At 32.8% G+C, this 17676-nt stretch overlaps 1 protein-coding gene across 8 annotated transcripts in view; it reads left to right on the forward strand.

Annotated features, from left to right (window-relative positions):
• Positions 1-17182, forward strand: part of LOC106457917 (ubiquitin carboxyl-terminal hydrolase CYLD-like) — a 158181-nt gene extending 140999 nt beyond the window's left edge. For 6 of the 8 annotated variants that reach the window (XM_022383999.1, XM_013917366.2, XM_022384001.1 and 3 more), the window contains 2 exons: positions 10009-10225; positions 14053-14304. In XM_022383999.1, coding sequence (XP_022239707.1) covers positions 10009-10225; positions 14053-14243 — 408 coding nt within the window. In that variant the 3' untranslated portion in view covers positions 14244-14304. Of the gene's footprint in view, positions 1-8873; positions 9065-10008; positions 10226-14052 lie in introns of those variants that run through there. The other 2 variants (XR_002610279.1, XM_022384000.1) reach the window with 2 other exon arrangements.
• The last annotated feature ends 494 nt before the right edge of the window (positions 17183-17676 follow it).

Below are 17676 nucleotides of genomic sequence, written 5' to 3' on the forward strand. Positions count from 1 at the left end.
CTTTCTCTAAACCTGGGAAGGATCCCAAGATTCCTTCTAATTATCGTCCCATCTCTTTGACTAGTTATCTTTATAAGGTCTCAGAGAGGATGGTTAATGCTTGTCTTGTTTGGTTCCTCGAATCGAACACGCTTCTCTCGCCCACCCAGTGTGGGTTCCGTTGACAGCGCTCCACCGTGGACCATCTGACTCGACTTGAAACGTCGATCAGGGAAGCCTTCCTCAAGAGAGAACATCTTGTTTCTGTGTTCTTTGATCTCAAGAAGGCTTATGACACTACGTGGAGGTATGGCATTTTGCAGGACCTCCACTCCTATAGGTTGCAATGACTATTTACACATTTTTATTCAGAACTTTTTACTGGACAGGCAATTCCAAGTCCATGTGGGTTCAACTCTTTCCCGTTCCTTTCCACAGGAACTTGGAGTCCCTCAGGGCTGTGTCTTGAGTGTCACACTCTTTAGTGTTAAAATTAATGCTATCACTACTCACCTTCCTTCAACTGTTGCAAATGGACTCTATGTCGATGATTTCCACATCTCATGTAAGTCGCGAACATAAGGTTTATTGAGTGGCAGCTTCAGACTTCCCTTAATTGCTTGTTGATGTCGACCACTGCAAACGGTTTTACATTTTCTTTTTCCAAAACCGTTTGCATGCATTTTTGCTGCCAACAGGGTCTCCACCCCAATCCCAAGCTCCTTCTTGGCAATGTTGTTATTCGTGTGGTCCCTGAAGCAAAGTTCTTTAGGCTTATCTTTGACCGTACACATCAAGCAGCTATGTGTCAAGTGTGCAATGGCTATAAACATCCTCCGTGTCCTCTCTTCCACCTCTTGGAGAGTGGATCAATGTTCTATGCTCAGGATCTATCATGCCCTGGTTCGATCCAAACTGGACTATGGGTCTTTGGTCTATGATTCTGCCAGGACCTCGCCCTTGAAGATGCTGGAACCCGTTCACCATCTGGGGCTTTGGCTCTGCACCAGGGCTTTTTGCACTTCTCACTGAATCCCACAAACCTCCTCTTCACCTCCATCATTTGCAACTTTCTCTACAATATGCTACCAACCATCAATCCTTACCACAGCATCCCACCTGGGATTGTGTCTTTCTTCCTCGGTGGGCCATGCAATTCCTCCCTTTTGCCTTTATGTCCAGGCACAACTGGCTCAATTGGGTCTGGCATTGGATGGAATTGCTGTCCCCAATGATCATCCCATTCCGCCATGGCTTATTACCATCCCTGCCTGTGACCTTTCCTTGAGTCGTCTGAGGAAGGTGGATACTCCGGAATTGGAAGTACTGTCTTCTTTTTGCTGAACATCTTTCGAGCCATTCTTCTCTTCCTATTTACATGGATGGTTTGTAATCGGGTGACTCTGTAGGCTCTGCCATGGTTTGCTGTGGCTCGGTAGTTGCTCGCAGGATTCCCTCCAAAGTTTCTGTATTCACTGCCGAGTTGTATGCTATTTCTCTTGCCCTGGATCATGTAGAAGCTGTGGCTCGGTAGTTGCTCTCGGGATTCCCTCCAGAGTTTCTGTATTCACTGCTGAGTTGTATGCTATTTCTCTTGCCCTGGATCATGTAGAAGCTGTGGCTCGGTAGTTGCTCGCAGGATTCCCTCCAGAGTTTCTGTATTCACTGCCGAGTTGTATGCTATTTCTCTTGCCCTGGATCATGTAGAAGCTATGCAATACAGTGATTGTACTATTTACACTGATTCTCTTAGCTCTCTACTGGCCCTGACACTCAAGTAAGCCGTGGCACCATTTTAGACATGTGGTTTGTAAGAGTTTACCCCTGACGTTAGACAGTGTCCTTGTCGATGGTGACACACTCCAACTTGATTGTATTTTTAATTTTTTACGAACAATTGGCCTTTTTAATTGCATATAAATCTTTTATCAAATTTTGGACATATTTTGGTTTTAACTCTCTGTATTTTTACATTTTACTATAATTTACTTTTACTGTTTTTAACAGTTATTTGGCACAGATAGCCTAATTGCTTTGCACCATAAAACACCGAACAAACAATTCTTTTTTTGATATCTTTTACAAAAAATGCATCAACTCATTGAACTTTCTTCATTTCCATTAAATATTTGTGGATATATTTAAGGGTGCTATATTAATAGAATCTTTAACTTTTACTAATGGTTTTACTAGAACAATACTAGTGTATTTATGAATTCCACATATTTCATTTTTACAATTAACTACAATAGCAGCAATAATGTCCACAATTTTGCCATTTTCAAACTCTGCTATAAAATTTGATCATTTTGTATTTCTTTTATAGCTCTGTGTATGGTGTAAAACATGTTTAAAAATAAATTTTCCCCTCAAATTAGATGTTTTACCAAGCAACCTACAAATAGCAATAACCAAAATTTTATGCTCTTCTGGAAGACCAAGAGTGATAAATTCACTACCAAGTTTTCTTGAATGTAACAACTAAATCCCACAGAGCCTAGTAATATGTTAAGCAAACAGCTCACATGTTCATTTTGTGTTTGCAGAATTTTTGTTTGTTTCTGAATTTCTTGGAGAATACAGTAAGTCTCAGAGATCTGCTTGGAGGTGTATTGTGTTCTTTTAAAAAATATATTTAACATTCTGTTATAATCCTCATATATAAATGCAGAGGTTGACCACAGTAGCCCCCAGTAATTCACACTTTTTGAAATGTGCAACAAAAAATGAATTTTAATATTAATATGACATTGTCTATACAGAATTTCAGTTTCTTTCACAAATCTTCTTAGGACAAGTTCCACTTTTTCGACAGTTGATTTGGCTACCAAATCTTCAAGAAGTTTGTAAATTGAATACACAAGAAGTGCCCAGTATGATAAATAACTCTCAGGTAATATATTGGAAAAGGTAGGGAGCAAATAATATAGTAAAAATTATTGCCATTTAGATGCCTTCCAGTATTTCCTATCAAGAAGAGATCTTGGAGTTTTTGTGACTTCTTATGGTGGTGTAATTTGTTTAAAATGTCTATCAATTTCAGTGATATGTCTTCCTATATACAACAGAGCCTTGTGATGTTTTGAATCTAGCCATAAAAAAAAACATTCTAACAACATCTAGTAGCATACAATGCATGTATTCAGGTACAAAAAGACCTGATGATGACAAAACCTTGTTGAAACGTTGTACATTTGCTGTTATGTTAAACTTATATTAAAGTTTTTCTTGATTACCCATTCCAGCCGTCTCCAATCATTAATGTTGAAAGAGGTAACAACAGCAAAAGAGAGGATCCCTTGACACCATTGACTTCTACTGCTTCATCAGCTTCATGTTACTCACCACTCCTTAATGCATACTCTTCATGTTCTTCTAATGGATAAACTCTGGTAAAGCTGGGTGTAAGCAAAAATCACACCCATACAATCCATTAAACTGATTTGTATATCTGAGCTGTGGTCTTGCAACTGAATCAGCTGAACAGACAAGAGTATGCACTTTTACAGCTTTTTTTTTTTTCTTGGGAACAAATAATAATATCTGTATCATGGAGATATTTTAATTCATCCAAAAATGTCTTCAAGTAAACCTCCACACATGGTTTATGTAAGCCAAACCACAGATGAGATAGTAGAATACTTTTACATCTCTTTCTAGGTGAAAGTTCATTAATTCTGACTTGAATTGGCTTTTTTCAGTATCACAGTTCCACTTTATGGAAATATCACATGGACCAAAAACAGACTCCTTGGCTATTTTATACAATTTTTCTGAAGTCATATCACTTAAACTGTCTGTTGCTCTGCTGTCATTTGTGATACTAATTTAAGTATTGATTTTTGTGTCTCATGTGGTATGTGATCTTCTGGGTTTGGTCAAATTACATTTTATGATGCCAACAGTACAACGTTTGTAGTTTTTTACAAATTAGAAACTCAAATTTTCAATATTGGCAAGCTAGTAATAAAATAAGAACCTCCTACCTTTTTTATTTGCTGAGATATCATAATATTGAGCAAATTCATCATATTGGCTCTCCTATAAGTTTATAACCAATTGAAAACTCTACATTTCCGCTACATAATTCTGTTAGTCTTCCTAAGTGATTTATGAGAGAAAAGCTCTTATATCATTGGATAGTTTGAAATATTATGATCAATGCTATTTTCTGAAGAAAAATTAGATTTTTTAGACTCAAATACAGTACTGTTAGGAAGCTTGGTAAAATACAGTGGATTTTTATTGTATCAATATAGTCATTTATAATTTTTTGATATTCCAAAATGCATATATGAAGTCTACATGTGAATTTGGAAAGAGGCTTACAACAAGAGTTAGCAAGTACAACTCATGAGCACAAAAAAAAGAACTTTGGAACATCATAAGTAGTGGAGATCATTGTTTTCTGAATATGTTTTATTTACTGTTCTATATTTTAAGAAAAATAACTGAAATTTAAGTATTTATTTTTAAATAGTAATAACAGATATATATACATATGTAATATATGGTAACCAACACGTCACTGTATTTTACAAAATACTAGAAACTATGCATTTATTGGTTACTGTGTAAGCATGGTAAAATAGGAAACACGGTGTTCGTAAGTGCTTACACACTTTTACATCTATACCACCAATAAATCCCTACCACCCAGGAAGATAACTAACATCCATATACCTAACGAGTTTATTGGATTGGATATATGACTTTGTACACAGCCATATCATAAGTATTTTCTCTCACTTTTATATAGTACTTTAGACAATTCTTGTTGTAACCACTGTACTGTAAACAAGCTGATAAATCCTACTCCACTTTGTTCTTGGAGCCGGAATTCAAATAGACTTTGTAGGAAACGCCCACTTATTGACCACGTCAAAAGGATAACTAACATTCAAATACCTACTAAGTTTATTGGATTGGCCCAGACTTTCTACAAAGCCATAACATAAACATTTTAAAATAATTTAGACAATTCTCGTTGCAACCATTATACTGTCAACAAGTTGATAAATCCTACCTCACTGTGTTTTCAAAGCAGGGAAAGTTCTTGAAATTGTACCACAGAATCTTATTTGATATTGACAGTGTCAAAGTACTCAAACTTAGGTAACACCTAAATGGGAATGGTGATTCATTGCTTTATATTTAGCAGGTTTCTACTTGAGCTGCTAACTATTTTACTATTTATTATTATAAAAGTGACTGAAATGTAAAGAACAGAAACTTATTAGGTAAGATAATGAAAAAAAAACCTTCCTGGGGTATACTCGCCAGCAGCTTGTGCATTATACTATTCAAAGTCAATAAACAAAAAATTAATAAATGCAGATAGATCTATACTGTTACGAGATTTAAGCTATTTAGAATAAACAAATTGCAGTTATTCTGGAAAAAGAAAAAAGTAAGTTAGATTTATTTCCTAATTTTTATGATGGTTACATGGTTGTTCAAATCAACCAACACCATATACAGTTAAAGTTGATAAAATATAAAGTTTTTTCAAAAAAACGTTTGATGATTAGATAGGGTTAGTAACTAGTAGTAATTAAAAAAATCATAATTTGTGTAAACAATGTTATCATTACCCCTTGAAGTTAGCTTTCTTGCAGAAATTGGATGTACCTTTAAAAAAACTTAAGTACAGGTTGAAACAGGAATTACCAGCCAATATTGTCATCATGACTCATTGTATTTATAACTTGGTTATAAATATAACCTTCCTATGCCTATTGAATCACTGCATTAAAAAACAAGCAAAAAAGTAAAGAAAACTTTTCAAAAAAGGAAGTAAATTTATAGTTGGCTAACATCAATCCTTCAAAAACAATGTAAACAAGATAGTAGGAATGGTACTTGCATCATCCCTACATATAGCACAGGTAAGAATTAACATATAGCGATATATATAACTATCCAATCACATTTGAGTTTAATTTATCCTGTTTTTGTCTGTTAACATTATAGTACTCTGTGTGCCTGTGCTATTTTGTAGGGACGATACAAATGCCATCTTTACTAACTTGTTTGCGTTGTTTTAAAGGATTGATATTATCCCCCCCCCACATTTACTTCCTTTTTCAAAAAGTTTTTTATTTACTTTTAACCAATAGAAAGCCAAAGTTTTAATCTATTAAGTGATGTATTATATTACGTAGTTTTCTGTACAGAGAATTGTCTATTCTACTTCCAGTTCAAACTTTATTCCCACAGAAAATACATCAAGGTGCTTAACTGAGTTTTAACTTCTCTTATTGCATAGTTAGAAAGCCAGAAAAATTATAATAGTTATAGGACATTGTCTGTTTTTATGTGTTATTAGTCTGTGAGTTTAAGTGCTGTATTTAATTAAACAAAAAATTATTTTAGTGTGGTAGTACCATTAGTATAAAAATAGTCGATAGTCGACAGCAAAAGAAAAAGACCCAAGTAAGTACTGTATTCCTTGTTTTTCATGTGTATTCTTTATTTCCTCGATAGTCGACAGCAAAAGAAAAAGACCCAAGTAAGTACTGTATTCCTTGTTTTTCATGTGTATTCTTTATTTACTATTATAAAAGTAACTAAAATGTAAAAATTAGAAACTTGTTAGGTTAGATAAGGTTAAATTTGGTAGTATAAATAATAACAATAATAAAAATCCTTCACAAGCGAGTAGCTTGTGTGTTACTTAATTTGATATGGTAATGTGAGCTACATTTTCATCAAGTAACTTACAATTTGTGTGGCAGGATTATAAGTTAGACATGGTTCAAAAGGCAATAAAACAATAAAATCAAGTATAAATAGATGTACACTGTTACAAGCATTAAGCTCTTTAGGATAAACAATTGTGGTTTCTTGTTACAATTTGCAGTAATTCCAAAAAAGGGTGACTTAGAATTATTTCCTATTTTTTTAAGGTGGTTATGTGGTTGGTGAAATTTACCAACCCTGTATAGAGTTGTAGTAAAGAAAATAACAGATAAAATATAAAGATTTTCTGAAAAACATACAACAAAAACATTTGATATTCATTTAAGAGGTTTTAGGGACTATGCAAATGTAATTTGAAACTCTTCAGATAAAGAAAAGTAGTTTTAATCTTTACATGAAAATCACCTTGCACTTGGAGTAGTCAACCCTCTGATACCATATAACAAGTAATAAAATATTTTTTTAAATAAAATAAGGATGATTTAGGAATGAGAATGCTAAAAAATACAGAAACAAGGTAGGGTTGAATACACAAAACCATACAAAAATCCCTACATGAATAGCAAAATCTTTCCAAAAAATACTTTTATCTACAACTAAATGTTGAATTTCTTTCAGTTACATGAATTCATGTTTGAATAAAATAATTTAAACTGAATAATACTATAAAGTATTTCAGTAGCTACTTATATAGGGATTTTTGTATGGTTTTGTGTATTCATCCCTATGTTGTTTCTGTACTTCTTGGTATTGCCATCCCTACATTATCTTATTTTTTTCTAAATTTTTTTATTACTTGTTTTTCTTTTTTTTTAACAATACCAATGTATATTAATGAATGGCACTTGCTATGAAGGCAGTAGTTTTAACCTGGCGTGATGAGTTGTCTTGATGGACATCATGTGTTGAAGTTAGTGAAACACTGTACTGCTTCTGCACTCCCCAAGTTAAAATGCAACATTTTGAAGTGTAAATCGTTGCTACAACTTCAAACGTTGGAGATGCCCTTCTGATGCCAGAATCAGAATAAGCAGCAACATATTTGGCTGTTACGTTACTCACCAGTTCTCTACTTTAGTGATATTTTTTGACTAAACTGATGGTCTTAATAGATTTTTAAAACCTCTAAAACCTAAGTTACATGTATATAAAAGTCTCTTAGATTGTTATAAGAGAGATTTGAGACTATAATGAGCAAGACTTAATATGAACTGGACATTGTTTTCTGGCCTATCCCTACATACTAAGCATACATACTGTACTTAGCAATTGTGGACAAAGTTTTATTATAAATACTTAAAAAATCTGATTTTTGTCTATAAAAGACTTTTAATGTTCACTGAAAGATTGCCAAATTTCATGAAGATACATAAGGTACTTTCAGAGTCATAGTATGTTTACCACCATGGTTACATGGTGGTTACAAGGTCATATAAAGTACATGAGCCTGTTGCGATAGGGTTTTACATGATCTTGAGAAAGAGCACTATTAATTATGTATTTTGAAACTAATAATGCTAACTGATACGATTATTCCTGACAGCATTTTAACTTTAAGTATAAGAAGGATTAACTCAAGTTTACAAATTGATTTACAATCATTAAAGTAATGGCTTACTTTATTTTTATTGTAGGTGATACTCTACATATAAAACCTAGAGAAAATGAGGTATTCATTGGTAATTAAGAATCATTTGGCAGGAACCTTAACAATTTTTACTTCACAAGATGGTGTGCCATCTCTGAAACTTTTGTAGTTAATCTAGATAGAATAAAAAAGCTTTTGTTTTATTTCCAATGTTTTGTTTTTGCAACCTCTTTAGAGATTTCTATGCTATAAGTGTTGTAACTCAGATAGTATAGAAGAAAACAATACATCGTAATGTCAATATGGACCATCGGGTAATGTTCTTTGTCACATTACTGTTAACAGAAAATATATTGTTAAAATAGATACTGTAGAACCCTTTTGATACAAAATAATGTAAAAATGAAATTGAAGATACTGGTCCAAAAGATCTCTTGTTCGTAACAGGTATTTTGTTCCTTCATGTAAAATGCTTCTTCATGCTTCCTAATTTTATACCTTATCTTAGGTATTTTTAATATTATTCTAAATATAACAGATGCAGGTTTAACCAACTTATAGATAAAGCAATTACTTTACAACATCATATATCTGGTATCTTCAGCACTGAAATGAAACTCAGCTAATCTCAAGATGAAGGAATTACTTTAAAATGTGTTATCTTTGACATCCCCAACAATGAAAAGAGACATGGCCAATTTTAAGATGGAGGAATGACTTTCAGTGATATAAAAAAATGAAATGAGACTCCAACAGTATTATTACAGCTCATTGATAAAGGTTGATGCTAAAATTGTGAGTTAGCATTTTGTTTTGTTTTTCCCATGACCAATTGCCTTGCAAATTTCCTGCATGTGTTAAAAAAACAGAATTTACTACTTGGATAAAGCTTAGCTAGTTGGTTAACTGTCATTCATCATTCTAATAATTACCTCCAGCACTATTTTATATTTTATTGCTAAATTGATGAACTGTGGAAGTAAATCTGTCAAGTGTTATAGAGTAAATTCTTTACTGTAGATAGATATCTGTGACTTTTTGCAATAAATGTCAACAATAAACAGACAGTACACACAATCCACTTATTTTAAAATGATACATTCAAAAGAAGTCAAACTTGTGTACAAAAATTCGTTACACTGTCGGTTATCACAGTTGTATCCAGAGCTTTAAATAATTGTCTCTTTTTTTTTGTCAAAGTCCAAACAAGCAGGTTCAGTTACTTTAGAACACTCTTTTACAAGACAAATTCTCCTTTACTCTGTTGTTACAATACAATGCCGTGACACTTACTTTAAAATCACCACTATAACTCTTGGTTACCACAGTTGTATCCATAGCTTTATGTAATTGCCTCCTTATTTGTCAAAGTCCACACAGACAAGTTCATTTATTTTATAACACCCTTTGACAAAACAAATTCTTCTTCTCTGTGTCTGTTATTACAATACAAGCTGTGAAACTCATTTTAGAAATTGCCCATTATGTAATGAAACTTGTTATAACTATCACTTGTAAAATAATTAATTTTTAACACTTGTTATGAAAACTAAATAATCATTGAATATTAAATCCCTAAATAAATTAAATAATAACTCTTAAACTGGACATTCTTGTATATCCAGCAAACTCATATAAATGTTATTATGATTTAATTACTCTAAAAATTTCTTAGAAAAACTGACATTTGTATTATATTACAGGTCCAAACCAGTTAATTTTTTGTTTGTTTACTGTAGAGTCATGGCCACCAGAAAAGAGCTCACCATACAACAAACCAACTGTGTGTACCTCAAGAATTCAGAATGATCAAGGATCACACCCCCATTCCAAAGATATTCATGGAATTATTTGCAGTTGTTTGTATCGAAACAAGTCACTATGTGTGTTTTGTCAAGTGTGGCAGTGGTCCTGATTCATCTTGGTGTTTCTTTGACAGTATGGCAGATAGAAAAGGTAAGACGAATTTTAGCAAATGTTCTTTGATTATTGATAAGTTTAGCAAAAACATACAGGTTTAAACACAAAATACTTAATTTTGCTGCTAATCCAAGTTAGGTTTTTTATGCTTCTTATATTGACCTGCTAGTAAATCACATGGACTATTACACTGCCTACTAATCAGTAAATAAACACCCACTCCAGAAAGAATGCCATTTTTTATTACAGAAACATTAAACACCTGATAAAAAATTTACCATTACTGTTTATCAAACCTGCATTTTGCAATATTTAAGACAGAAACATGATTATAAATTGTATTTACAAAATCTGAAATATGGGCCTTTAGTCTATTGATTGGCTGAGTAAAAAAGTGTTTGTGATGGAGGGGCCACCAAATACAATATGGAAGCATTTTGATTGGCATCATAAGATGATTATTTTAAAGTTTACCTAAGATAATTTAGAGATGTTCTCATGTTATAATGGGAAATCAATCATACACTGTTTTCTACGTTTAGAAGTACACATCATGTTTAATCGTAACCTTGTTGAAAATCTGTATAGCGTAACGGCTATAATAGTCAAAGCTTTTCATATAACGATTGTGATTAAAGTGAATGAAGACCTTCAATTAAGCTAAATGGGCAGATGAAATTTGGTGAAACATTACCAATTAAAGGAATATAACCCATATTTAAGGATCTAATGTTATATAATAATGGAAAGATATGCATCATCAGTTTTAATCCTGAAAATAGAAGGGAGAATCATGAACCATGAAAATAGTCTTGAGCACCACAATCTCTGTACTAAGAAAAGCTTGCACCTTCTATCACAGTCCTCATTTTATGAAGCATTCACCTCTTAACTCTATGTGAATGGGTATGGATCAAAGTGCACATGTAATGACCTATTACAGAGTTACATTCAAAATTTAATTAAACAACTTTATTATCAATGTATGTCAATACACTTGGCATCAAAATGAAGTTTATAATTCAAACTTTTAACATTATGTAAGTTTTTATTTCATAGCTTCAAAAGGAAGTATTTAAATAAATTCTTAATATTAACTTTTTTGTATCACGTGACACTTCTTCACTTCTTCTAGATTTTTTCTATTCCACAATTCTATTTTTTATTTTCTATTCCCATGAATTACACACACAATCTGATATTCTCAAACTGAAATGTAAACTTTTATCCTCCAGGTTTTTTGCGTTACTGAAATATAAACATATAAGTGAAACCCACATCCCATGCCCCTCCTAACACATCAACTCTTTCAAAAGATGTCAGTAATTCTCTCCAACAATTGCTATTGGATTATTTGTAACCAATTAAAAGAGAAAATTCTAATTTCTGATTTTTAAATTAGGCTAGATCTTTCAGCCAAATTGTTTTGAAAAATTTGGCCTCAATTTTGATGTTTCCCATTGTCTAAGTTCAGCTCAACCAGCTAATGGAAAATTTTAACATATTTATAGCTTAACTAGAAAGCCAGTTAAGCTATTGTAATTTTAGGACATCCTATGTTTTATGCTTGACAATAGTTTGTATTCTAAGTTGTGTATTTGAATTTTAAAAAAATGTGAGACAACACCAGCAATACAAAAAAAGAAAACTTTGTGGGTCTCTGGGACTTAGTTTTTAAGGGTACTAAGTACTGAATGTCTTGTTTTTTATTTGTTGTTATAAAAGTAATTAAAATGTAAAAATTAGAAACTTATTAGGTTAGATACAAAAATTAATTAAGAAATTTCTCTATGATGATGTAATTCAATACTTTGTGTACTATAATTTGTACTAAGCTCTTGCCAGGTGATTTATTGCTTTGTTACACTAGTTGAGTAGTTATACATGGTTCAAAGAGCAATAAAACTAAAAAATTAAATGAAAACAATTGTTAACAAAGTAGAGGGCTGAAGCCATTAGGATAAATAACTGTAATTTTCTGTTACAATCTCCTGTCATCCTAGAATAAAATTTACATAGTTTTATTTCATATTTTTCAACTTTCACTACAGTTAGTGTTAGGGCAGAGAAAATAAAGTGATAAATGTATAAAGTTTTACAAAAACACTTGATATTCATTTAGGCAGGGATGAGAACAAGAGATGAGAAAAATTATTGGAAGTATGAGGGCTGGCAGGTCCCCATTTGGGGACAGGGGCAATGCCCCAGTGAGGGTTTCTATTACTCATCTAAATCTAAATGGGGTTTCAAGCTATTTCATGGAGTCAACTGCTTAGAAAATCATAATGAAACTTGTCATATTATCTTCACCATAAATGACCAAGTACTGGTGGAATATGGGAGGTGGAAATTATATACATACTCCATTATACATGTACATCTAGATGCAGTGTAAATTTTGTCCCACAATAAAGCTGGTAGCATTGGAATTGTTCGGATCTGCTGGCTCATAACAGATATAATGGTAGCTTCTTCGTCTACAGTAGGTGGTTCCTTTTACATTTGTTGTGCAAAATGATTTTTATGTGATAGGTAGAAGTGGTGGCCTGCACTGACTTTTTGTGGCATTTTCACTGAACACGGTCTTTTAATGCACTGATACCACGTATGCCATATTTAATAGTAGCATTTTGACAAATACAGCTAATTGCTAAACCAGAAGTATGGATTTTGGAAAATATTCACTGAGCACATGTCGCTCTTTCACTATCTCGCCCTTTCATGTTTTTAAGTGTGATTTCAACACCTTTATCCATCCATGTCCACCTCCAAGTCTCTATACAATGTTTATCAGTCTCTCGAACTTTATGATGCTCCTTGTTATCAATTCTTTTCAAAACTCAATCTATTTTAACAGATATTATCAATGATCGTAAATTACAACATTGTTTACTCCATAATGCACATAAATTAGAAATGATTCATAATTGAATTTAATGTAAAAATCATCAATATTGGCTGTGGTTTTGCTAGATAGTAGATAGGGACAGTGGGAATCTCGTTAATCCATTCATGCCAGATATAGCTCGCCGTTTACTGTGTGATGCTTACATGTGTATGTATCAAAGCCCTGATATCATGATGTATCGATGATAGAGTTGTACATCTTTATCCACGCTGATTTTTCCAAGCCCGTTCCTTGGCTGTGGTTTCGCTAGATAGTAGATAAATTAGAAATGATTCAGAATTGAATTTAATGTAAAAATCCTCAGTAAAGCAAATCTATAAGCATGTACACTTTAGTCAAAGACTGTAAAAAATAGATCAAAATATAAAAACAAACCAAGTTTAGGACTTGCAAAGACTTGCAGCAGCTTCCCCCTCCCCACCCCATTGAAAATTTTCTCCTTGAATTTACACTGTTCACAGGAATGACCCATGAGATACAGAAATCCTTTGGAAACTGTGGATCCATGTGAAATTCTCTACCATGTTTAGGAGGTTTTAGAGATAATATAAATGAAGTATAAAAACTGTAAAACAGAAAAAGGTTTTATTCTTAACTTAAACTAGTTGGAGTCTGAGTCATACTGATTCAGTAAATTCACATACAAATCTTTAGTAGAAATACTTTATTAAAACTTTTGATTTTCAATGTGTAACATACTTATATTATTTACTAAAAGCTTACTAAATTTCATGGAGATACACTTAGTAAATTAAGAGTTTTATTAAACCTTACTTTTCCAGTTTGGGGTCAATCCATTGGACCAATTCCATGCACATAGGGTTAACAATCACAGTAACAACTTTTCTGGAACTTTCATGAGAACAGTTCTTATAATTTCTCACTAACAGTCATGACAACAGTTTCCAGTAACATTGTTTTTTCACTTAATAAAGAATATTTTCTGTTTTTCTAGGTGAGCAGAATGGATATAACATACCAGAAGTAATTCCATTTCCTGAGCTACACTGGTGGCTGTCAGAAGAAGGAAAGAAATTCCTTCTCACTGCTAAGGATGACAAAATTTTGCCAGATATAGCTCGCCGTTTACTGTGTGATGCTTACATGTGTATGTATCAAAGCCCTGATATCATGATGTATCGATGATAGAGTTGTACATCTTGTGTACTATGTGGTGTCTTTACCAGTGCTGATATCATAACATAACAAAGAAGGAAAAAGTGCACTGTGTTTGATGTAGGTGTATACCAGTCCTTATTTCATAAATGATGGTATTGTATTGTTTGTTTACATTGAGATGCCTATACCAAAGTGCTGATATTAAGGAGAGAAAAATAGTGTGCTTCATTTGATGTATGGTGCTTATATGAGTATAAGACATTTTACTTAAAATATAATGTGTACAAAACTGTACTGTAAATAGGCTCTTTATTTATATCCAACAGAAATAAATTAGTATGTTTATGTACACTAGAGCTCAGACATAATATGGTTTTTTTGGTCAACCATGGTGTTTATTTGAAACTTTACCACTACTGATAACTTGATGCACCAATGGCTTATGAGTCCCACTTGTTTATATAAAACTCATTACATTATTAAGTAATGTATAGAATATATAACTGCACCTAATTGTTCACATTATGGTTTATTGATGATAGTTAATACTTAATGTATACATTTCTACTGCAGCTTTAACTTCATGATGTTTTCTGATAAAAGAGCACTCTTTCACTATCTATGTACCACAGTCCTGTTGTCTTAAAGTACTGTGACAAGTGGATACTCTTTGAATACATAGTGCATATATATGCATATCATCATGAAATATAGAAAGGTATTCATGTCCCATGGTAACAATACAAGTTGAGTGCCTTGACCATACAGTTCCTTCTTCCCCAACTGATTGAGTTCTTTATGATGGCCCTGATTATGGAATATTGTTCTACAGCATAATATCCACTGCAGACGACTCTTACACAATACACTGAGGTTACTGTTGTCCTACCTCTTCTTTACATGCCTTCCAAAGTTCATCAAATATGTGTGCATAATGACTTCTGAGCAACCAAAAAGCACAAAAGTCAATGGGAGATGTCTGGAAATGAAATAACATGAATTACTTTTGATACTTGCAGAGGAACTGTCATGTCGACTTGAAAATTTGGCTGGATGTTTTGTTATTGCCATCCAATCCATACAAACTTGGTATTTCAGTGCAGTATAGTAGTGTCAGCATGTTAGCCTAGTAGTAAACAGTATTCATCATCTTGGCCTTTTGTTTTGGCTCTCTGGATGTTTAACCTAACCATTATAGCTGTAACCTGCAACCATCATAAATACCTATGAAAACTGTTCATAACACACTCTTTACCATTTTTTAAATTTTGTATCACTGGCAGGTCAATAATAAATTTCTTAGATATTTGCAAACACATACGTAGACACATTTCACCCATTGTGATGACATGTTTCCATTTAACTAAATGCTAAGGGAGAAGCTTATGAGTTTGTGTTACATTTGTACATGTAAATCTGTGAATTATTCAGTTTACAGTTTAAGGGAGGTTTTTTACTTTAGCAGCGATGGACTGTTGTGTTTTGGAGTTATTTCTGGAAACAAGTTATCTTCACTATCTCCAGTTTGTGTGATTAGTTGCTGGTCATAGATTAGCCTATTTCCATACTGGTACCATACCTTTTATTACTTTAACCTTTATGCTTTGAAATTGTTAATATTAAAATTTCATGTCTTGTATCCTTTAATAGTTGTGGGATAGGAAACTTCATTTTGGAAAGCCCTGTCATGGAACTTTCCTAGAAAGAGTCAATTTTAAGTGCCATCTGCAGTTCAAATCACCATGCTTCAACTGAATTGCAATAAGATAGTCAGAGTTTATACCCTGTGTAGTCACAGGCTGTGGAGATAACCAGGGGCAAGTTGATTGGATATAGTTTGATTACTTAGTGCATATATATGTGTGTGTATCAGTTCTAATATCTTAAAGTAATAAAAGAGCACTCTTTGATTATGTGGTACATGCATGTGTATATCAGTCCTAATATCATGATCTATTGTGACAAATTAGCAGTCTTTCATCATGTGATGCTTGCTATGTGCACCAGTTCTGATATTGTGAGATATCGTGATAGTAGAGCAATCCTTGAATATGTAGTACATACATGTATGTACCAATCCTGATACTGTGATGTAATAAACCAGCATCCTTTGACTGTGTGCCAGTCCTGATATAATGTATTGTGAAATTAAACAATCTTTGAATATGTATACCAAAGTCTTGACATAACAGATGTACTGATATTGCAAGAGAGCTCTTTGATTGGGTTATACGTGCATAAAGTAGATTTATAAAGTTATTGTGTATTGGACAGAAGGTTACGGGTTAATGCATGGTGTGTGATTTTCCTGAAACCAAAATGTAATTAGGATAAACAAATGCTTTCTTATTATTGTAGTTCCCATTCATATTTAAAGTAGTCCTGATGGTAGAAAAGTGGGATCATTAGGTATGGATGACAATAAGGCTCCAATTGATTATTGTAGTTCCTATTTATACTTAAAGTAGTCCTGGCAGTAAAAAAAATAGTAGTGAAGTGGAATCATTTGGTATTGATAACAAGACAGCATTTGATAAGAGTAATATCTGCCAGATTTTAGATTAAACACTGCTATTAGATTAATATGGTATGTACATTGACATAATCAGGTATTGAAGGAAAAGTACATAGAGAAGTTTTTGAATATGTAGTACATACATGTGTGTACCAATCCTGATATTGTGATGTAATAGACCAGCATCCATTGACTGTGTGCCAGTCCTATTGTTAGGTATTGTGAAACTGAGCAATCTTGGAATATTTAGTACTTTAATATGTATACCAAAGTCTTGACATAATAGATGTACTGATATTGCAAGTGTTCATTGATTGGGTTATACATACATAAGGTAGATTTATAAAGTTATGGTGTATTGGACAGAAGGTTACTGGTTAATGCTTGGTGTGTAAGTGATTTTCTTGAAACCAAAATGTAATTAGGATAATAAACAAATGCTTTCTTGTTATTGTAGTTCCTATTCATACATTTACACAGTCCTGATGGTAGGAAAGTGGATAAGAGTGCTACATTATTGATACCATGATTAATATGACACTTTTTATTAGTGTGTACTGTATATTGATATTTTTTATGAATAATGCTGTTTGAGCAATGTTGCCTTCTTCTGTTTGTTCCACACTGCTAATGTTTGGATATATTCAATTTCATGAATGATGCTGTTTGAATGTGCATGCTTACAACACAGTTGTATTACCATATAGTGTGGTGAATAACACCAATTTTCTAATATATGCTACTTTATGCTATACTTACCACCATTTTGATGAATGGTGTTATTTGTGTGTACCATTTATCATATGACATATTGCTGAAGTCATCTAATAAATGTGTGCTATTTTCATGTATATACTACAGATCATGACACACTGATGAGAGAATACTGACTTTTAACTGATATCCAGTACCAAAAAATACATTCTACAGCCTTAATATTCACTT

Source organism: Limulus polyphemus, unplaced genomic scaffold (genome assembly GCF_000517525.1).
Source record: "Limulus polyphemus unplaced genomic scaffold, Limulus_polyphemus-2.1.2 Scaffold392, whole genome shotgun sequence".
NCBI classification, from domain to species: Eukaryota; Metazoa; Arthropoda; class Merostomata; order Xiphosura; family Limulidae; genus Limulus; species Limulus polyphemus.